Source organism: Anser anser (genome assembly GCF_964211835.1).
Source record: "Anser anser genome assembly, chromosome: 2".
In the NCBI taxonomy this organism is placed as follows: Eukaryota; Metazoa; Chordata; class Aves; order Anseriformes; family Anatidae; genus Anser; species Anser anser.
Genome location: NC_139721.1, coordinates 116,055,463 through 116,075,444, shown reverse-complemented (window position 1 = coordinate 116,075,444; position 19,982 = coordinate 116,055,463). Strand labels below are relative to the sequence as shown.

At 50.7% G+C, this 19,982-nt stretch overlaps 1 protein-coding gene across 2 annotated transcripts; it reads right to left on the bottom strand.

The window, feature by feature from the left end:
- Nucleotides 1-179: 179 nt before the first annotated feature.
- Nucleotides 180-12,221, bottom strand: TGM4 (transglutaminase 4). Of its 2 annotated transcripts, none has more exons than XM_083824981.1 (14): nt 12,063-12,221; nt 8,060-8,239; nt 7,872-7,978; nt 7,527-7,656; nt 7,045-7,163; nt 5,972-6,079; nt 5,338-5,512; nt 4,695-4,833; nt 4,325-4,428; nt 3,427-3,678; nt 2,415-2,774; nt 1,355-1,524; nt 900-1,036; nt 180-526 (listed from the first exon to the last, which is right to left on the bottom strand). In XM_083824981.1, exons 1-14 carry the CDS (start codon nt 12,067-12,069, stop codon nt 385-387), a joined length of 2,130 nt encoding a protein of 709 aa, XP_083681107.1. In that variant the 5' UTR covers nt 12,070-12,221; the 3' UTR covers nt 180-384. The 2 variants fall into 2 exon arrangements, with proteins under 2 accessions (XP_083681107.1, XP_083681106.1); XM_083824980.1 differs by lacking the exon at nt 12,063-12,221 and adding an exon at nt 9,040-10,634.
- Nucleotides 12,222-19,982: the final 7,761 nt, after the last annotated feature.

The window sequence follows — 19,982 nt, the reverse complement described above, 5'->3', positions numbered from 1 at the left end:
TGCTGTCTGAAGCATTTGCTGGGGGGGGGGGGGGGGGTAGGAGAAGCATGGCCCAGGGGAGAATTGCTTAAAATGTTTCTTGAGCCCTTGTGCAGTGGGGTCTGGGCAGCCTGGTGGGCCCACAGCAGCTGCAAAACACCCCCTACTCCAGCACAAATATCAGCCACACAATCAACACGTTGATTTCAATGATCTTTATTGAATCACAGTGAGCTGCAATCAAAGCAGCTATGCCCTTTATCTCAGCGTAATTCCCTTCACTTAATGGGATTTTTGCTCTTTGCTCATCAAGCGCTATCCCGCAATCAAAGAGGCAAGCGGCGGCAGCAGAGCGCAGCTGTGGCGCATCTAGGGTCCTCTTCTGTCCCGACTGAGGCACTGCTCCTAGTGGGTGATGGTGATGGCCTTCTCCACCGAAATCCCTTTGACCTGGTTTGAGGTCAGCTTGGCCACAATCTTCTTCTCTCCTGCTCTCGTCGGAGTGCAGATTACTTCAGACTTAATGATCCTACCAGGCTGTACATCCCTAAGGAGAAAGGAAAACAGTCCCAGCATGAGCTGCTTGCACATCACGGGTCTCATTAGCCAATTTCTCATGGTTTCTCTTAAAGAAAAAGCCACTATCTGTGTTTAGCATGGGTATGCTCCTTCTCCCATGACCAAAGTGCAGCGGGCGGGGCTTGGCACAGCAGCACTGGCTGGTGGCCCTGGCACTCTACAGAGACCTCCCCCAGGCTGCGAGCCCCTGGTACCATTTGGACGTGGCTTTGAAGGGTTGCATTGCATGCAGTCCCTAACTAACTGTTTCGTCAAGGAGAATTTAAAGATAAGCAGGAAAGGGCATTCTGCCATGCTCATCAGCTGCATGGGGCTCAGGACTGCTCGAAACCTCTCCTTACCCTTCCTCAAATGTTGCCATCTTAAATATGCCCAAGCCCTCCACCATCAGCTTGCAGTTGTCCAGGGGCACATTCAGCTTGTTCTTGAAGATGAAGGCGCAGGTGAAGTCCTTGTTCAGCTTTGCTGTTTCTGGCATCTGACATAGGAGGAAAGAGAGATGTTAAGGACGCTGGAGATGCTGCTGGTTCACTCTGCCAAGGCAGGGTTTTTTGCACAACCCCCTTGATTTTGGAGCACCCGTGCAATGGAGCTGGTGCAGCCCCAGGAGACCAGTCTGCATCGGGGTCAAGGTCAATGCCTCCTTGCAGCACCACCATGCACAGGGCAGCCCCGCTCACCCTTCCTGATGCCTAGTTTCATCACATTTTCCCTGCAGTTTCGGGACTTTTGCCCGGGATGCCAGCAGAGCTGAGACCCTAATCCCAGCCGAGCCTGGGGGGGGGTGCCGCCTCACCTGGACCTGGATGGGGGGGTACTCGAAGCTCAGCGCCGCCTCCTTGGTGAGCTTCTCAGGTGTCCCCTCGATCTCGGCAATGGCGGTGACGTGGACATGCTCTTCGTCTTCCGCTGCAGCCAGCGCCTTCATGTATGCATCGGGCGCGATCTTCAGAGGGACGCGCACCTCTGCAGGAGGGAGAACACGACTTTATCACTTTCTATGGCACCCAGGAACCCATGGCAGAGTTGGCACTGGTGGCAGTGCCTGGTGGGACACGGGACGAGGCACATTTCCTGAGGCCACCCTGCTTCTGGCCATGTGGCCAGCAACTGATGCCCTGCACTCCCCATCTCCCCCAAAGCAAGTGCTGGCTCAGGCTCGCTCAGAAAGCACCAGCAGCAAAGATTTTTATATATATTTTTTTCAAGGGTGACTCATGCTTGGAATGAGCAAGTGTTGTTAATTATTCATCACTCGTTAGTGTCTTCTTTGGCACATTGCAGTCACACTGCTGGGGATCAGCAATGCAACCCAGGTTGCTCCAAGGTACGCAACAAGCAGCAAACACCCCCGGGGGGACTAGGCGGGCAAGCAGCCCTTCAGCTGGAGTTTGCTTGGGTAAAGAATTCAGGAAATGCCACTCACAAGCGTCACAGTCAGCTCATTGACATTACAGCAGCATGACCAAGGAATTAAAATTTAAAAAATAATTTTAAAAAAGGCTGAGATGTTCAGCTGTCTAAATCCTGTTCTGGGGTCTCTGCTGCTTGATGCTCAGGCAGTGAGGACTGCAGTGGTGCACGCCTCACCTGCACAGTGCAGATGTCTGTCTGACCGCACTGATGGTTTCTAACCATCGCAGAGCCTTTGAGTTTTGATCCCTTCTGCAATGGGATCACAGTTTGTAACTAAGACTCCCAAATGCAGCTGCAAGAGAGGCAGGTGAGAGGCAGGCAATTTCTGCTCTTTGTGCAGCTGAGCCATGCGCTGACCTGTAGTTATGCATTGGCTTGAGTGAAATCCCAGACTGTCACGTTAAATAACCTATAAAACATATCACAATTCCCATGCCTACCGGATTTGCCTTCCAGCTTGACGGTCTCCTTGATATATCCAAGGTTGACATCGACTTTCCCAGTGTAGGACTGCAGCTGGCAGGAGCCAGCAAGAGCAACGGTCCAGCTCCCAGCAGCAGTGCTCTTCACTGTGATGACCACTTCAATCGGCTCACCAGGATACAAAGGTTTTTCATTGGTTATCGCAAGCTCGACCCCGCTCTTGGGGACCACCTCATTTTGGACCATAGCCCTGCCATCCACGTCGTCTAAGCTCACGGACATGGGACGAATCGCACCGAAGCCTGCACGAGGTACCAACCCTGAAGGTTGTAGGAAGGAGATCGCTCTCTGCATGGATGCCCTTTCCTCTGAGCTGCCTGGGTGAAGGAAAAAGCTGTTTGAGAGCTGTATCCCAGTACCCTCAGCCAGAACCACCTTCCCTTCCCTTTATTCACGTTTCTGCTGCTGAGCAGGGAGGCTTTCAGGGCACCAACCGCCTCCAGCCTCAGCTCAGGACACCCTCTTTGTTTATGTCACCACTGGTAGCATTTTGGACCAGTGAGCAGCTGGAAAAATTTCCTGAAGGAGGCACTTTTAGAGGCTGGATGCTGCTTAAATTTTCTAGCCTGAGACGTTCCCACTCCTCACTGGGAAGGGTTTAATAGTCCAGAACAGCACGGCTGGATCTGAGGCAGGGAGAACCATGGGGAGGGAGTTATCATCATCTTTTTTTCAATATGTTGTGGGGAATGGAAAGGAAAAAAGGAAAGAAAGAAGCTGCAGTGTGTCAGACCACTAGGTTTGTCACTCAGCCCCTCTCTCCCACAGCCTGCAGGCTTGCTCGCTCCTGTCCCCAGTGAGCAGCCTATAGATGTCACTGCAGCTATGAAGATGCCCGGGAGCAGAGCTGCCTCCCTGGCTCTCCAGCCCCGATGGGGTGGGTTTGGCACAGCAGAAGACACGCATTGTGGGGTGACCCACGCAGCCGGGGACCTCCTGAGCACTGCTTTGGAGGATGGGGGCAGTCACCTTCAGGGAACTTGTACTGTTGGGTGATGTCTTCCCGACGGTTCTGCCCCACGGCTTTTGTGCTGATGTTGGCGCCAATGCTCTGGCTCTCCACGTTCAGCTTGATGTACTTGTTCCTGCCGTTCTCCTCCGTCACACGCCAATAGACTTTGTCGGCGTTCACTTCCGCATACACAAACTTGCTGTCGTAGGGCAAATACACGTCCCCATCTCGGATAGCCTTCAGTGGGCATGGGCCGCACTGGAAAATACCTAAAAATCACACTCAACACCATTTGCCTTGCCAAACACGAGCAGAGCCTCAAAATTTTATTCCACCACCCCGAGCAGGGTTATGCACCCATTTTAATAGTAAATACTCCTCCAATTTGGTTATAAAGCCCAAACCCCCCTACAATAGCTCTTTGGTATTTTTTTTTAATATAGGAACAAGGTCTGGTAAGAGCTTTTATGTGTTTTCCCCCACTTAAATCATCTGAGGTGCTTTTGCCAAGGCTGGGCCCCCTTCCTGGCCCTAGGTACTGGCTGATTTTCACAGGTGCCCAAATTCATTCAAGCCCGCTCAATTTCAATGCACCCATGGCCACACCATCTTTAGATGCACCCAGAATGTGAGGCCCTCAAAAACATTTTGTCAGCATGAAAACATATGTATTTACACATGCACATCCCCACAGTATCCTACTGGGCTGGTTTTCTGCCTGCCAGGAAAAACCATTCCCCACTTCCTGGGCTGAGACAACAGGAGTGGGACCACCAGCTTTAGGGTGTCACCGCCTGGGTGTGGGAAGACGTGCAGGGGCAGCATGTGCTTTGCTGACTGGGGACCACAATTTCCACACAAAACGTCACCGGCTCCCTTAGGAGTTGCTGAAGAGCCTTTCTAGGCCAATCCTACCTTGGCTTTGCTCCTGAGGGGTTGAATCGATTGCCTGCCAGCCATCAAACCCTGAAGGCAAGTCCCTCCGCTTCATCCAGACGTCGTTCCACACATGGAAGTTCCTGCAAGAGTTCGGGTTGCAAAGAAGAGGAGTGCACCATTATAGGCAGGAGTTGTGATCTCCTCGGCTTAATCCTTCCAGGGGGCAGGTTTAATGGGGATTTGAGTGTAGCCCTATGAAACCCTGTGAGCTTTCTCTCTCTCCCCAGTAACAAACCCGAAGCAGTAGGGCAGCAGTCAGAGGAAAGGCTACTGGGGCTGGGAAGCGCAGCGCTGCGGGGCAGCGCCACACGGGGGGCTAGGAAGGGTTGACCCTCTTTGTCCATACCAGATGGAGTCGACGGACATCCATTTCAGCTTCTCTCCCTTTTCGTTCAGGTAGACGTCAACTCTCAGGTTCTCGTCCGTGTCGTGCGCCGAGTTGAAGTTGCTCACACTCCGGGCTGGGATCCCCAGGCAGCGCATGACTGTGACAGGGACAGACAAACCAGCGGGTCACAAAATCACCTCATCCAAGCCTCCACTCAAGCAGGGCTACCTGGAACGGGTAGGCCAGGACCACATCCAGGTGGCTTCTGAATATCCTCAAGGAGGGATCCCCAACCTGCACCAGTGCCCCACAACCCACACAGCACAGAGGTGCTGCCTGGTGTTCAGAGGGAGCCTCCTGTCCTCCATTTTGTGCCCATCGCCTCTTGTCCTGGCACTGGGCACCACTAGGAAGAGTAGGGGTCTGATGTCTTTACTCCCTCCCGTGAGGTATTTGTACCCATGGATCAAGCCTTCTCCACACCAGGCTGAGCAATCCCAGCTCCCTCCTTACGTGACAGATGTCTCAACCACTTCATGAAAACGCCAGGACCAAGAGCATGCAGAGGTTTCCCCACCACCTCTGGAGCCTGGGGTTGTGGTAATTTGGGTCACTAGCGCAGTAATTAGGATATCAGACAGAGAGACAGTTCACCCTTTACCTGTAGTGAGGACTCCTGAGAAGACCCAGCATTGACCAAAACCAACTGGCTTCTTCGTTTTGTAATACTGCTGCAAAATGGCAACGCTCCCAATCCATGCCATGGGAGAGGTCCCATTTTCATACTTCCCTGACCAGTTCCCCAGCAGGACACCGTTTTCATCATTGGCATTCACCTATGGCCACACACATGCAGAGGAGACAGATTCAGGGATGAGGCCAAATGAGGTTTAACCTCAGGGTCCGTGCCTGTTCCACGTTTCCCCAACAAGGCTGCTGACACCAGCTGGGGGCTTCCCTGCTTGGAAACCCTCCAGTTTCCAGATATCCAGACCTCTGGATATCCAGAGAGGCACTGCTGCTTGGGGCTCCCAGAAGGATCCCACCACAGAGGGAAGTTGCCCCCCAAAACACAGTGTTAGCTGGGGAAGGACAACCGCCAGGGCAGCTGCAAGCTTTAGAGATGGGGAGATGTATTTCGCTTGCCTCTTCCCTCCATTCAAAATGCCTCTGGCTCTTTCCTTGCAGTTTTGGATTCGTCCTGAAATGGTGTTCAAATCCCCAGGGAAATAAAAGCGAGCAAGAAAGAGGAGCGAAAGCGGGAGGGGCAAATCACTTCTCTGAGAGAACCGTACCAAAGCAGACATGGCTCTGGACACAATCACAGGATCCCTTCTACTGCTCATCTTCAGTTTACTTTTGTCCAGCAGGTACATGCAGGCATCCAGGATGGATTCCTCAAACTGTTTTGGAAAGAAAATGGAGGCATTTTTACATATGGCTCTGAAACAGAATTTGCTCAGTCAACATGAAGTCTGTCTAGGTACTTGGAGGAAATTGACTAGACTCAACTTCTGAACTTCCTTTATGATATTGAATGAACCTACTTCTGAAGCCTGTGGGGCTTCACAAAGCTGTTCTCTCCAAAGAAGGGCTTAAATGAAAACCCACCATGGGAGAAAAAGGCCTGTGCCGTGTGTCTTGCAAGCACAGGTGGAACCTGACCCAGCAACTCTTTACTCCTGTGAGTAGTCCTAAGTCACCTACGTCATCTCCCTGAAGCCTTGGACATTACTCATTTGAATATTGAAAATTCAAGACAGATACAGATACTCAGTCCATTGGCATAGGTACGAAATAGACTGGGGGAAAAAAAAAGAGTACCTAAATGCAAATGATTATAGTAAAAGATTCCTAATTAGCAATTGCTGTTAAGGCTCCCTTAGGTTGAGCTCATACAGATGTCAGATATCCTACACACTGAAGCCTGGCAGAATATCAGTGTCAATTCTCTTTGCTTCATGGCAGAATAAATATTAGGGTAGGAACAGCCCTTTGGCACCCTTTGTGGAAAAGGCATCACTGTGAGGACTTTTGCTGCACTCTGCAACTGCCAGAGCAGAAAGGATACCTTAGGGGAACCTTTCGGCCAGAAATGCTCCGTTCTCAGTCTCCATAGCCTTTGCCAGGCATCTGCCAATCTGCTTACAAATGTGCTGCTAAGCTCTGTTCTCAGGCCGGGGCTGGGGAAAATGCTTGAGTAGAAAGATTACTCTAAGCAGGTGAGCTTTTCCAGTGAAACTAGGGGGATTACTCAAGTGCTTTGAGCTGCTCATGGGCTTAACTGTTTATGGATTCGTTTAAACAAATGCCAAACAGAGAAAGAGTGAATAGGGGTAATAAGGCCAAGGGGACGGCTGTGCCTTACCTGCCCAAAATTCCAGGGTCTACCGTGTATGTCGTATGCAGACCCAACATAGATGTAACCCGTATCGTTGAGCACATACTCATTTCTCTCAGCCTCATTGGACAGGAAGACGATATCAGCTTGACAAAAAAAAAGTGTAGATGTTAGTCGACTTTTCACACCTGCTATAGGAAGATTTTCCTGGAAAGTGAAGTGGTGGTGGGAGCTGGCGGTCTGTAGTGCTCACAGCATTTGATGCCTGCGCAGTACTCATGCTTTTCTGCCTATCATTGAAGGGTTTGCTCTAAGACTACTTTTTATTTTAAGCTCTGAGGGCTCCCCAGCAAGGAGCTGGCTCATGGCTCTTGCTCCATGGGGATGCTGCTTGCAACATTTTAGGGGGAAGAAGGGATGCACATGGGAAGAGGAAGAGGAGAAGCTCCCCCAGGGACAGTCCCATGCAGCAGTAATTATAACCCCGGTTGCTGGACTGCCTTCCTTACCTTCACACCAGGGGTTGAACAAAAGGTAGACAGTGTTGTTTTCAGGCTTGTGAGTGTTAGATCCAGTCTTTACAGACAGGCCGTATTTTCCCACTGGGGCATCAGCCGCGCTGGTGACGGACAGCAGGCACTGGGGAGGTGACAAGGAGACAGGACATGACCAACCCTCCGTGATGGCACTGGTGCAGCACCGCGGGGATGGGGCGCATCCTGCATGCCCAGCAGAAGGGCTGGGAATTAAATGGGGCAAAGCTGCTGCCCGTCAAAAACCACGGGGCAGAAGGAAAATAGGATGGGGGCTCTGGGGGCTTGCTCAGTCGCTCCCGGTGCCGCCACATGCCCTACCTCCGTGCCGCTGGACTTGGCGATGGTGATGTGCCACCCACTGAGATCCCTCGTGCTCCTGGGGTTCAGCGACATCAGGGTCCCCAGGGGCTTCATCGGCCTCTCCCCTGGAAAAAAACATGACACGTTGCATGGGTTTGCAGGGACTGAGCGGTGCCCGGGGCGCTCCTGTTTTGTGCCACGCTTACCTATGCTGAAATGCAGTGCCAGCTTGTCAGTGGACCGCAGCTCCCTGCTGAGGGTGAGCTGCAGCAGGAAAGGCTGTCCTCGGCGCACCACCAGGCTTGTCGTTTCGTACGCATCTGTGTGGTGCTGGACCGAGTTCTGGCTCTTGAGGAAGTCAACCTTGGTGACCTTCAGGTCGCTCGCTGGAAGACCGTGTGCAGAGAGGGAGAAAGAAAGAAGAAATGGGGGGTTTGTTGGTAAACTGGTCAGCACAGGCAGTTTTCTTCCTATCACAGCTGTGTGGGTCATGAAAACATCTGGGTGCATGGCGATCCTGCTAGGCTGCTCATCAGGGGACCACTGCATGAAGCAGATGGCACAAGAGCATAAAGCGATGCCACCCTCGCTCCTGCCCCTGGATCTGGAGCATCCCACCTCATGATCCAGGCATGGGGGACCAGGGAATTGTGCTGGCAGTGACCAGAACCACCCTCCTGCAACACAGAGCGGCTGCTTTACCAGAAAGCAAACTTGGCCTTGGCATATAAACACCTTTTTATTGTTTTTTTTTCTTTTGTTTTGTTTTGTTTTTGCAGCTGTGGAGCAGATGCCAAAGGGAATGATGCCCCAGGCACTCTACACACAGCAATGCATTTTCCTCACGTTGCTTCCCTTGACACTAGGCAACACCCTACACAGCCCTGTCCCCAAAGAGATGCCAACCCCTGGGAGCCAGCTCCTGCTGTCCAGGAAGATGCCATGACTGCCAATTTTGTTGCAACACCGAAACTCTTGTTTTTGCAATGGTCCTGGGAAACAGAGCGGGGACAGCACACCCGCATCCCTTCCCTGCAGCTGCTGTTATGCTCCTGGATCACCCCCGTAGTGCAGCCCCCCAAATGTCCTGACCCCCACAGTGTCCCCATGGGCAATGCCCATGGTCCAGGACCCCTCTTGCTTTCCCCCACCAGCCCAGCTGCTCCGCTCGTGATGACACCAACACCTGTTTGCTGTGTGCCCATGACGTGCTGAGCTCCTGGAGTGCTACAAATGGGTCTTTGTTACTGCAGGTATCTAACAGCAGCAATAGCAGCAGCAGGAGTAGCAGTGAGAGGAGGAGGAGATTTAACAACAGTCAAAGGTGGTGCTCCCAAGTGGCCCCCGATAGCACAGGGCAGCTTAAAAATTAATCCCAGCTGCTGTGATTTTACCTCCGAGTCAAAGACTCGCCTTATATTGGTGTTGAATGCATCCGTCATGATTATCAGATAATGATTAACAGCAGCTGTAATTGCTCCTGGCAGGATGTAGCGCACGCAGCCAAGCTGGAAGTGAACCAAATGTGGCCCCCCCCGACTGCTGAGCTGCCCATGTCTCGGGGATGCCTAAGACCTGGGAGATGGGGCTCAGGACACTGAGGCTGGTTCTTCATATTTCCCCTCAAAAACTAGTCCCAGATGATATAACAGATGTCATTAATCAACCTCTAAGGGCAGCCTGTGCACATGAACCTTTGCAAGGATTTTTTTCCCCAGCGACTTGGTTTCTCCATGCAGGAACAAAGAGAGACCTCTGCTCTCCATCAAGGTGGGGACCTGGGGGTTCCTGTGCCAGGCTTTGGGAGGCTGCCCAGGTGTGGCAGGAAAAGTCAGAGCATGCCAGGACGTGGCTACAAATCTTTGGAAGTGTCAAACCTTGTCTTGTCTCTGCCCATGAAGCCTCCTTAGAGACTAAACACTGTGTAAACAGCAGGGAGTAGCAGTGTTAAACAAGCACTAGGCTCACAAGTGATTCAGACACAGATGTGGGAGAGTCAGGAAATTTGAAAAGGTTTGTGATAACTTAGGAATAAAGCAGTCAAAGGTATAATGGCTTAAGGGATTAGGTCACAAAACGGCTTGACAGTTTTACACGGCACCCAGCAGCTGTGCCAAGGTGAGCATCACCAAGAGCCAGCCCTAACGTCGGGGAGGCTGGGATCTGCTGGTGGCAGCTGCACAGACAGTGTCGTGGGAGAGAGGCTGCGGGAGGGGCTGGGTCCACCACAGGCTGGGATTGAGGCTGAAGTCAAGGCTGCAACCAAGGCTGCAATAGCTCTGACTTGTGCTGCATGGTGACTACAGCTCTGAGCAAACCGAACGTACCGTGCAGTGGTCCACACCATGTTCCTGCCTCTCTGTATTCCCTCATGTTTACTTTATAAACCATATTTATCTTAAACGTGAAAAAATTATCAGAAGTACAGTAAGTAGACTTAAAATTAACCATCACCTTTCACTTGCTGACTGCCTTTTGGAGTACTTTTTGTTTGCTTGCTCCATGCCAAATGCCAGTCTCGGGCTCACTTTGCACGATGGGGCGTGGAGGATGCCAAAAATTTCAGCAGGAATTGGCCAGCCCCTTTGGTGAAGTAGAAGTGGCTTTTCCTCAGAATTAACTGATCCTCAGAACCAGAGCTGCTTGCTCCTGCTCCTTTCTAAAGCTCTGGTGAGCCCTTGCCTTGGAGCCCGGCTGAGATGCTAGGACAGAAGGTAAGAGCCAAACACAGCGTCCTGCTTCTCAAGGAATCCATCATTTTGGCTTTCCTAACTTAGGGACCATATTTTCATCTCAGTTTTTTTTTTTTTTTTTTTTTTATATCATTGATGTTGAGGATGCAGAGAGAAAAATGTGCAGAGAATTTTTTTTTTAATTATTTTTTGAAGCACACCCTGACAGCTCAGAGCACCACAGGGGAGCTGTGCCTGCCCAGGGCCGCGTGCCAATTGTGCCACGCTTATTCCTGAGAAAACATACAATGCCCTACGATCCGGCTGGCTTGGTTTTCCATGCTGATGAATGCCATGGAGCTGGGTGGCAGCATTCCCTCTCTGCGTCCCAGCAGGCTTCGCCACCACCTGCCTTCCCTGGGCAGCTCTGTCTTGGGCTGCTTTCCCCTGCTGCCTGCAGGCACCCCAGCTGTGATCACGGGAATTAGTGGTTTATAGCAGATAGGTGCTCTAATATATATTTATATTATATATTTATATTTTTTTCTCCTAGTTTCATGATTTATCCCTCACAGAGGCATCACGACCTGACCGACAGCCTCATTGTTACAGCCCCAAACGCCATATCCGTAGGTCACAGTAACGGGGTTTAAAAATTAATGTTCTGGGGCAGGGTGTTTATAGCCAGCCTGGCTTCAGTGGGAGTAAGGGCTGCTCAGGAGGGAAGTGGAGCAGGAAGTGCAGGGTCTGGCTGCACGAGACAGCAAACTTTGGACACCTGCGTGTACTTCCCATCCTTGCCCAACCTCCAGGCGAACACTCATCCCAGAGCGAAGATGCTGCTAGCTGAGACTGCCTGGGAAATTTCAGCTCATCCACACCCAGGGGGCGGAGGTGTGAAGCAGAGGGGCTGGGAGCAGCATCAGGACACCCGCAGCCTCCCTCCCTCCCTCCCAGCTGCCCGGCTATGCCCCAGAGCCCGAGATTTGTGGGCACCCTGGGGTTGGGGTGGCCCCAGGACCGCAGGCTGTGGTGGTGGCTCAGCAGCTGCTGCAGGAGCTCAGGCAGCTCTCGAGGTCAGTGCAAGATCTTCTGACAATAGTGCAAGCCACAGGACAGGGTGAAATTTCAAATGAATCCCCTCTCATTTACTCTGAAACTTCTGACAGATGCTGTCAGCCAGCACTAAAGAGCAGTAATCTACACATTTCAGTAGCCTGAAATAAAGAAATTCCCTCCAGCTTGATGCAACAAGATTTTTAAACCCACATTTCTTCACTATTATCACCGCCAGAGCCAGATTTCTACAGGTTGTTGAAAAGCGCTGAACATTGGGTTGCGTTTTTCAGCTGGCTTCACCGAGTCGTCAAAACCACGACCAAAAGCAGCACTTCCCTAGCGGCACCCAAACTTTTTTCCCCAGGTCCCATGCATGGCAGTCAGAGGGATGGGTCTCCCTGGCTCTGCTCGAGGTCCCATCCTCACCACAGGAGACCTGCCAAGCTGCAAAGCTGCCGTGCATTATCGCAAAACTCACCAGTCATGGTGCTTGCTGGTGCTGTGACCCGAGGTGTCTGCGATGCTGGTGGCTGCTGAGCTCCCGAGTAGCCTCTGCCACTCGCCTCTGAGCATGCAGGAGGAAGACGGCTGCCCTTTTTATCAGTGTCTGGCTCTGAGGTGTCAGCAGGTCCACTGCCAAGGGGTGGTGTTAGAGAAAGGAAGTTCCTGCGGGAAAAAAAAAAAAATGACTACAACTCCCTCTGCACATAGTCAGACCCTGAAAAACAGCGAAACTTAAATCCCGACTCACATGGAAGGTGAATTTGCACAATCGGATGACAAGTGGACAGACCCTTCACTGACAAACAGCAAAATCATGGATTAGATGAGTAACAAGAATGCACCTATGCCCTGAAATCCAGGTTACCGGGACTGCAACCCTAGGGCTAGCTTTAGGAGGCAGCCCACAACCGTTTCCTCCTTAAGAAATCGGAGTTCCCCATTAGTACCAGGCCGACATTCCTTGAGGTTAATGGGAGTTCTGTCATGGGGTACGGGACAGAAGTACATGAAGCTATGGGCTAACATCCAGCATTCCTACCTGCAGAAAAGCCCAAGGTCCCTTCCCTGTGGGGTCAGGTGGAGGCTGGAGAAGAAAGCGAGTGGGAAAGAGGAGACAGAGCTGGGTCCAGGTGGAGCAAGAAACGTGGTGTATCAGGAGCTGTATGTGGCTGGTGGGGGTCTCTGCCCAGGAGGTGGTGGAGCCTCCTTTGCCACCCCATCGCCTCCCTGGTCCTCAGGCTGACTAAAGGGGGAAAGAAGAGCCCAACCCATCGAGGGGACAACTGATGGCACATGTGGATGTTGACAAGGGCACAGTGACAAGAGGCAGAGGGAGACACAAGCATGCCAAGTACCCAAAAGTGAAGGAGTGGCCGAGCTGTGGGAGCAGCCTCAGACCCCAGCTGCCTCCCTGCGTGGCAGCAGCCCATGCCAAGCATGTTTTGACCACCGTAGGGTTCAGGCTGCGAGGTTGGCACCTCTGAACGTAGGCTCTCCCTAAACAAGATCTCCCAGTGGAAGCCTTTGAAGGCACCAATTTTTCTCCATCAGTTCAGGCAGCTGGGTATTTGCTTTAGGAGGACCTATTTCATTTGGTGCTGAAATGTCGCTGCCAGTCGGGTGCTGAGTTAGCAGATCCCACCCTTCGAGCATGTCACGGCTTGCTTGCAGGTGTAAATTAGATGTCCCTGCTTGAGAGCATGACTGGCATCACAGGGCACGGAGGGTTCAGTGCACTCTTCTAATCTCGCAGGACATCTGTACGAACATCGGAGCTGGCAGCATTTGCAATAGCTGGAGTATCACTCACCATTCAGAGCCAGACACTGTGCTGGCAATCGAATGGTTCTCTATTGAAAAAGCTCGAAAACTCCAATTCACCTTTCAGCGTTGCTTTTATTCTGCACTTCTTTCATCCTAGAGGGTGAAAGACACTCTTGTTTAGGACCGGGATGGGATGAGGCAAAGTCTGCACGGAATGCCCACACGATAACACCACCAATAATACGTGCAATCTGAACAAATGTGACTCTTTTCCAGTTGTTTGTAGCAACAGAGTAATCCACTTAATCTGCAGTCAATGACAGTAGTTTTCTAATCCAGTCCCAACCTGCTATATACATCATTCCATGCTTGGTTGAAGACAGCTTAAATTGTCTTGACATGGTAGTCTTACAGCGAAAACTACAGATTTTTGCAAACAGGAAGGGGCTGATGTCAGTAACGCTTTGCTCCTGAAAGAAAAATGTATGTAGGTATGTGCTGGAGGGTCAGTAGAGACAGGGTGTGTATTCATCAGGGATAGTCATATTTCTAGACCCGTAGGGTTTTGCAAAAGACCAATTTCGACAACACGCATGTTCCGATCCTCACTTTCAACCTCAGAGTTCAAGGCAAGGTTGCCGAAATCAGATGGGTGTGGGTTCTGCCCTGCAAGGAACCTATTTTGTCTTCAAAAGCAGCTGACATTGGCACTGTCTGCAGGAATTTTGGGTTTATGCTAGCAGATGGGGTCTAGCTTTCATTTCCCCTTTCACTTTGTGCAGCTGCTGGTCTTCCCCGCTCCCGTTAGCTTCTTCTGTGCTTCAGTAACATCTCAGATCAGCAGCGCTAAACTTGGCACAGGGTACAACACTCCCACACGGGAGCATCCTCCCCTGGCTTGTACAAACTTGAGCTGCCAGAAAAGGCTATTAACTTCAATACACTCGGGGACAGGTGTTGGCAAAGTCTGAGAAAAGGGATTTCAACTTAAACTGCAGGAATGTTTTTCAAAGACGTGGTTTTAGCTTGCTCCCTGCTGTCAGCAGGTGATCTCCATCCTTCCGGCACACAAATCTCCTTTTGCCTTTGCTGGATGGAGTGGACGGAGGGGCTGGCTGTGGTTCAGCACTGTGGCTTTTTTCCCTCCTTGGCTCCAGGCTGTCAAAACCATCAGTCTTTCTGACGTTTTTTTCCCCAAACTGCTATAACAGTTAACCACTTCAATCGGGCTCATAAAAAAAATAATACACTCTTCCAGTTAACAAAAGCAGGAGATGATTTTTTTTTTTTTTTAATATATATATTTTTTCCCCCTGGCAGTCCCCAGCCTGTTACTTATCACTTCAGAAAAGCTGAAACCCCAATCAGGCTCCTGCAACTCACTTCCCAGCTTGCAAAATCAGACACCACAGGCTATTAGCCTTATCTGCATTTATTTATCTACAGAAAGGTTAAGTCACCTTATTAGCTGGCATAAGAAGGCAATACAGTGCAAACAAACACAACTAGAATTCCCCAGTGGCTGCTCCCCTATTTGCAAGCTTTTCCTTTTCCCGGGTTTCGTTTATTTTGTGTATCAAAAATGACGAAAGAAAGGCAAACTTATAGAGCATTTCCAAGGATATTGAAACCATGTAAGAACATGAAGTGCAACCCAATCCTTAGCTTTATGGCTTTAGTCACTTGTAACCCCAGGTCTGGTTATGGGGAAGTTGCTTTTTATAACAATGACAAGTGCCTCAGTTTTCCTTTCTGAACTCTGGGAAGGTGGATGAACCCACCCAGCCTTGCTGGGAAGCTGCAGGGAGAGGTGAGAAAGGGCAGCCTTGGTGTTTCGGGTGGTGAGCGATGCACACACAGCCCATGTTTGGGTCCTGAATCAGCGGGGCGGCAAGGAGAGAGGGTGCTTTCCACTGACCAGAGCAGGACTGCTTCCACGTATGTCCAGTCCTTCCCAAACGATGGTTTATAAACAATGAGAAGTCCCAGGGGAATAAAAAAAAATTAAAAAATAAATAAATAAAAAGGGGAAAAATTGTGCAGACCACGAATGGCTAAGGGTCTGGCCTATCTGATATGCCCTGGCTCTTACTATCGGTGCTGTTTTGGTCCACCCCTCACCGCTTCATTGCATCTCTGTCTTTAGGAATTTCCTCATAGCGAGACACATCTCTCACACGTAATGAACCTGACATGCTGTTACTCTCGAGGGAGCACGGATCCGATCCCGTCTCACTCATGCCCTTTAAACATGTGCTGTGACAGTGGCCTGTCGGCTACGCCCCATGGGCATCCCGTCTTCCTGGCAGGTAAATTCTCCTCGAATGCTGCATGAGCTGACTTGTGGCAGGAGATCGAACGTCAGGGGTTGATGTAAGCTGACCAAGCCCAGATTGCATCTGGCCATAACTCACTGGTAATGAGTTTCTGAGGCATCTGGTAATGAATTTCTCATTGGCAAGTGAGATGCAATAGATGCCAATAAGGTTGTAATGGAAATCTCATTGTTACCTTCTCGTTTAACCTTGAAAGAGGGGTTTTGTACCTAATGTTGTGGGTTTAGGTGCCTAGTTTTGGGTGTTCACCTCCAGCAGGAATGAGAACCTGTGCCTGTGCCCAACCCAGCACCACCCAGAGAGACTGCTCCTGGAGAAGACAAAGAAGGCCTTTTGCTTTAAAATGGAGACCAAAACTACACATACACAATGTGTTGGCTTACGGCCTTGCAATCCTCACTCAGGCAAAAACCTCTTGGGTAGCGGCTTCCCTGCCCTGAAAGAGAAGACCTGTGGTCATCACAGAAAAGTGAAGCTTTAGGCCAGGCCATCTGCAAAAATACAGAGGAGCTTTAACAGTAAGCCAAAATGCCACAGTGCTAAAATAGCTTTTTCTGGTTATTTTTGAGGAGCCCTTTCTCCTTCCCCGAATGAAATGCACAAGGAAAGGTTGGTCCTGGTATATGGAACAAGTGAATGTGGAAATTGACCTTGGCGTTTCAGGCTTACAGCGGTTTGAGCCTTAAATATTGCACTGGAAACCCCCAAATTAACATGTTGCAGTGCTGAAATAGTTACATTACATATCAGACTAAAATGACTCAGGAGAAGGTACTTCTCAGAAAATGCTTCTTCAGAATTTTGAGCAAGAGTTGATGAAAATATCGCCGCTAGGCCACTTCTTCTTTCAGCTGGCGGTTTGCTTTCTCACGAAATTGTCCCCGTTTTGAACCCAACTAAACCAGCAGCTTGTGCCGTGTCCTGGGGGCAGGAGTCCCCTGGGTGAATTCTGCTCCGTGTGAGGAGGAAGCTCCTTCAGTTTTGGAGCTGCTTCGTGCCTGCTTTGCTCGCGGCCCCCGTCCCTGTGGTGGAGAAGACAGCGTGCAGCCAGCACGGCTTACTTTCCCTGTGCAACCTGCGGTGTTCTCAACCCCTGTGCCAAACCACCACCATCTGCTTTCTAGTTCTAGCCTGCTGAATTGCTCCTCACACCTCCATCCCACCCCGTCAGGAGACCTGGGATGTGGGGAAGGACTCCCACCCAAGGAAGGGCTGTACATTGCCGCAGGATGTCCTCGGAAAGGGTTCAGCGGGGTGGGTACGGCTGCTCTAGGGCCCTTACTCCACCCTTGCGCCGCTGAGCCCTGAGCCAGCTTCAGGCGTGCAAGTATGACCACGCTGACTGATTGCAGTGTGGACACACATCCACAGCCTACACCTAGAGCAAACAATATGAAAAGGCACGAGGAAAAATAAAGTAAGAGAGGTTTTAAAAAAAAAATAAATGGCAAGGGCAAGGAAATCAATAGCATAAATATTGACTCAGTGATAAAATAGTTTATCCATGTATTAAAGAAACATTTTCATAGAACAAGGAAAATAGTGACTGAATGCCTTCCCGCCTACAGGATATGTGTTTGGTTGCACACATCCAAGGTCATAGCCCTTCAGAGCCCTGTTGAGTGAGAGCTCAAAAGCTCTCGCTTTGATGGGCAGCTGGAGCAGCTCCCAGCCCACTTGGCTTTCTTAGGGAGCATCGAAGTGTCTTCCTGCAGCACCAGTTCCTGGCAGAGCCGTGCCTGCCCGTTGCCTAACCTAGGAGTGTCCTGAAGGGATCGAGTCACTCAAAAATGCCTCCTTGCTGGATGAGGTAACATTCACTTGGCAGCAGGAAACGTGGAATTTGTAATGGCTTATCCTCCCCGGGGGCATAGCTCACTGCTCCCCGTGTTGCTGGTAATTACGCTGAAGCCCTGGCTGCTGCCCAGACCGTGCACACGCACGGAGAGTAGGTCGTGGTGCCAAGCACAATTGCTCAATGCTTATCTCTTGCTGCAGAACGGAGAGTACCAGCTCTGCTTTTGCCAGAGGAGGTGAGCACATCCAAGCCCCAGCCCCAGCTACCACAAGTGGGACGAAACCACAGGATGAACCAAGGAACACTGAGCGATGGGTTCACAATGTGCGCGCCTCTGCCAAAAAGTGGCAGTGCTATCCGCCACGCGCTGCCTGCTCCCGTTCTTCCCACTGCCCTCCCTCCCGCTTATTGCCCTTGTGGTGGCTTTGTCACTGCAGGGTGCAGCCCAGCCTCTGTGCTGGGCAATAGTAGTGCCAGGACACTGGTTAACCCAGCACCAGAAATCCCTCAGGACTTCAAGGGCGTGCAGTAGCCCCGAGAGATGCTTGGGAAGCCTTTGCAGGTAGTAGAGGGTTTTCTTTGCTTTCCCAGTCTAGCCATTCGAAACCACTTTTCCCTCATCTCTGAGAAAAAATCAGAATGACTAGCAGGGTTATGAAGCAGTTAGGAACTGAGAAGTGTCCTTGGGGAGTTAGCAGACTGGCTGGTTGTCTGCTGAGTCTAAGTGCCGTGTATATGCTGAGTGTCACTGCTGTACGTGCATTATTGCAGTGCTGCCTGCAGCTATGGGACTGAGCGCTGCAAGGTCAACATCTCCAGGCGCTTCACCTAAATCATGCTGGGTTGCTGCAGTTGGTCAGTGTTACCCTGCCCAGGGAGCCACGGCTAGCACTGCAGGCAGCAGTCTGTCTCTTCAGCTGGGAAGAGCCTCGTACGCACCTCGCTGTCAGCAGCCGAGTGTGATGGGATCCTTCTCCTTTGATGACAGTGTCTTTGTTTTCAGGCCACAAATGCAAGCGCAAGTGTCTATTGTGGTTTCTATGGTTAGCTATCAAGCCTCTGGTGACCCATATCTTATTTCAAGGAGGAACCTCCTTTATGCAACGCAGCAGCACTTACTGGGGACTTCCAAATGTGGAGGCGAACAGTTTGTTACAGATGGTGTTCCCCAGGAAACCTGCCCACAGGTCACAGAAAGCCCAAGCTCCCACCCGAAAGAAACCAACACTACATTGGGTCATTTGAGGTCTTGTCCAACTGGGCTTTGGAAACCTCCGTGGATGGAGACTCTGCCACCTTGGCAACTGACCTCCTGGTGACATTTTCTTTTCCTGACAGTCCTCTTGAAACTCCCAAGACAACAAACTGTGCCTGTTGCCTCTCCTAGTGGTGTCTGTTTCTACAGAGAGGACATACAGAAGCTCCACTGCCTCTGCAAGTCCCCTTCAAGCACGTGTCGGCTGCTGTCACGCCAGCCTGAACCTCCTTGTCTGCACCCAGACAAGACCACACCCTCAGCCTCCCTCCACGGGCCCCCGACATCTTGGTATCCCTCTCCCAGACCAGTCTCCCAACACCCCTCTCGAACTGGGGAGTCCAGCACTGGACGCAACATCCCAGACAGAGCCATTGACCACATCAGGACCCTGAGGATACCACCCTGTGGTAGACAGTGCCCACCCTGCCCAAGGCCCAAGACCCTACTGCAGATTTTACAGCCAAGTTGGTGATGTCTTTTTTGTGTCAAAGGATCTAGAAGCAGAAATATCTTAGAAAGAGCACTGGAAAACCTAGCCTAACAGCTATTTTGTTGAAGTTAGAACATATTCCTCTTCAGTCTAAAACATGTAGCTTCTTCCTCAGGACCACATTTTCAGAAATGTTGTCTTCTTGTAACCCTTTCTTATAAAAAAAAAAACAAAAACAAAAAACAACATGAATCAATACTCTGCACACTCGAATTTTAGAGGTAAACTCCTGGCTTTTTATCACTGGTTTAAGCTCATCACACATTTCCCTCTGTGGCTGTGTCTTGTGGCTAAGAAGTGAGCTGCAGATATGATGTTCTATGGGCAAATTCCTACCTTACATAGCTCACCTCCACACCTCTCAAACCTCCCAATCTAAGGCGTGCTGCTCCTTTTCTGCAGAAAATAGCTGTGTGACTGACAGAACAAAGACAGCACTGCTACCCATTTATTCAGAACTTGCTGGTTTGTGTGCAATGGTCAAGGTCAGATCCATGGCATCATTCTTCTTGCGTTTTGAGTCATCAAGACTTCCTTCTTAAGAAACACACCACAATTTGCGGTGTTTTAGTGCAATTAGGGGCACATAGGCAACCTTGCAATGTCATCAACGTTCAAGGTCTCCAGAGGGTCACAGCAGGCATTGATTTGCATCCCTTGGAATGTCATATACACCAAACCCTGCAGAACAATCTATCTCGCTTATTCATCATATTCACTTCTACTACATATCACCCTTGTAAACATAA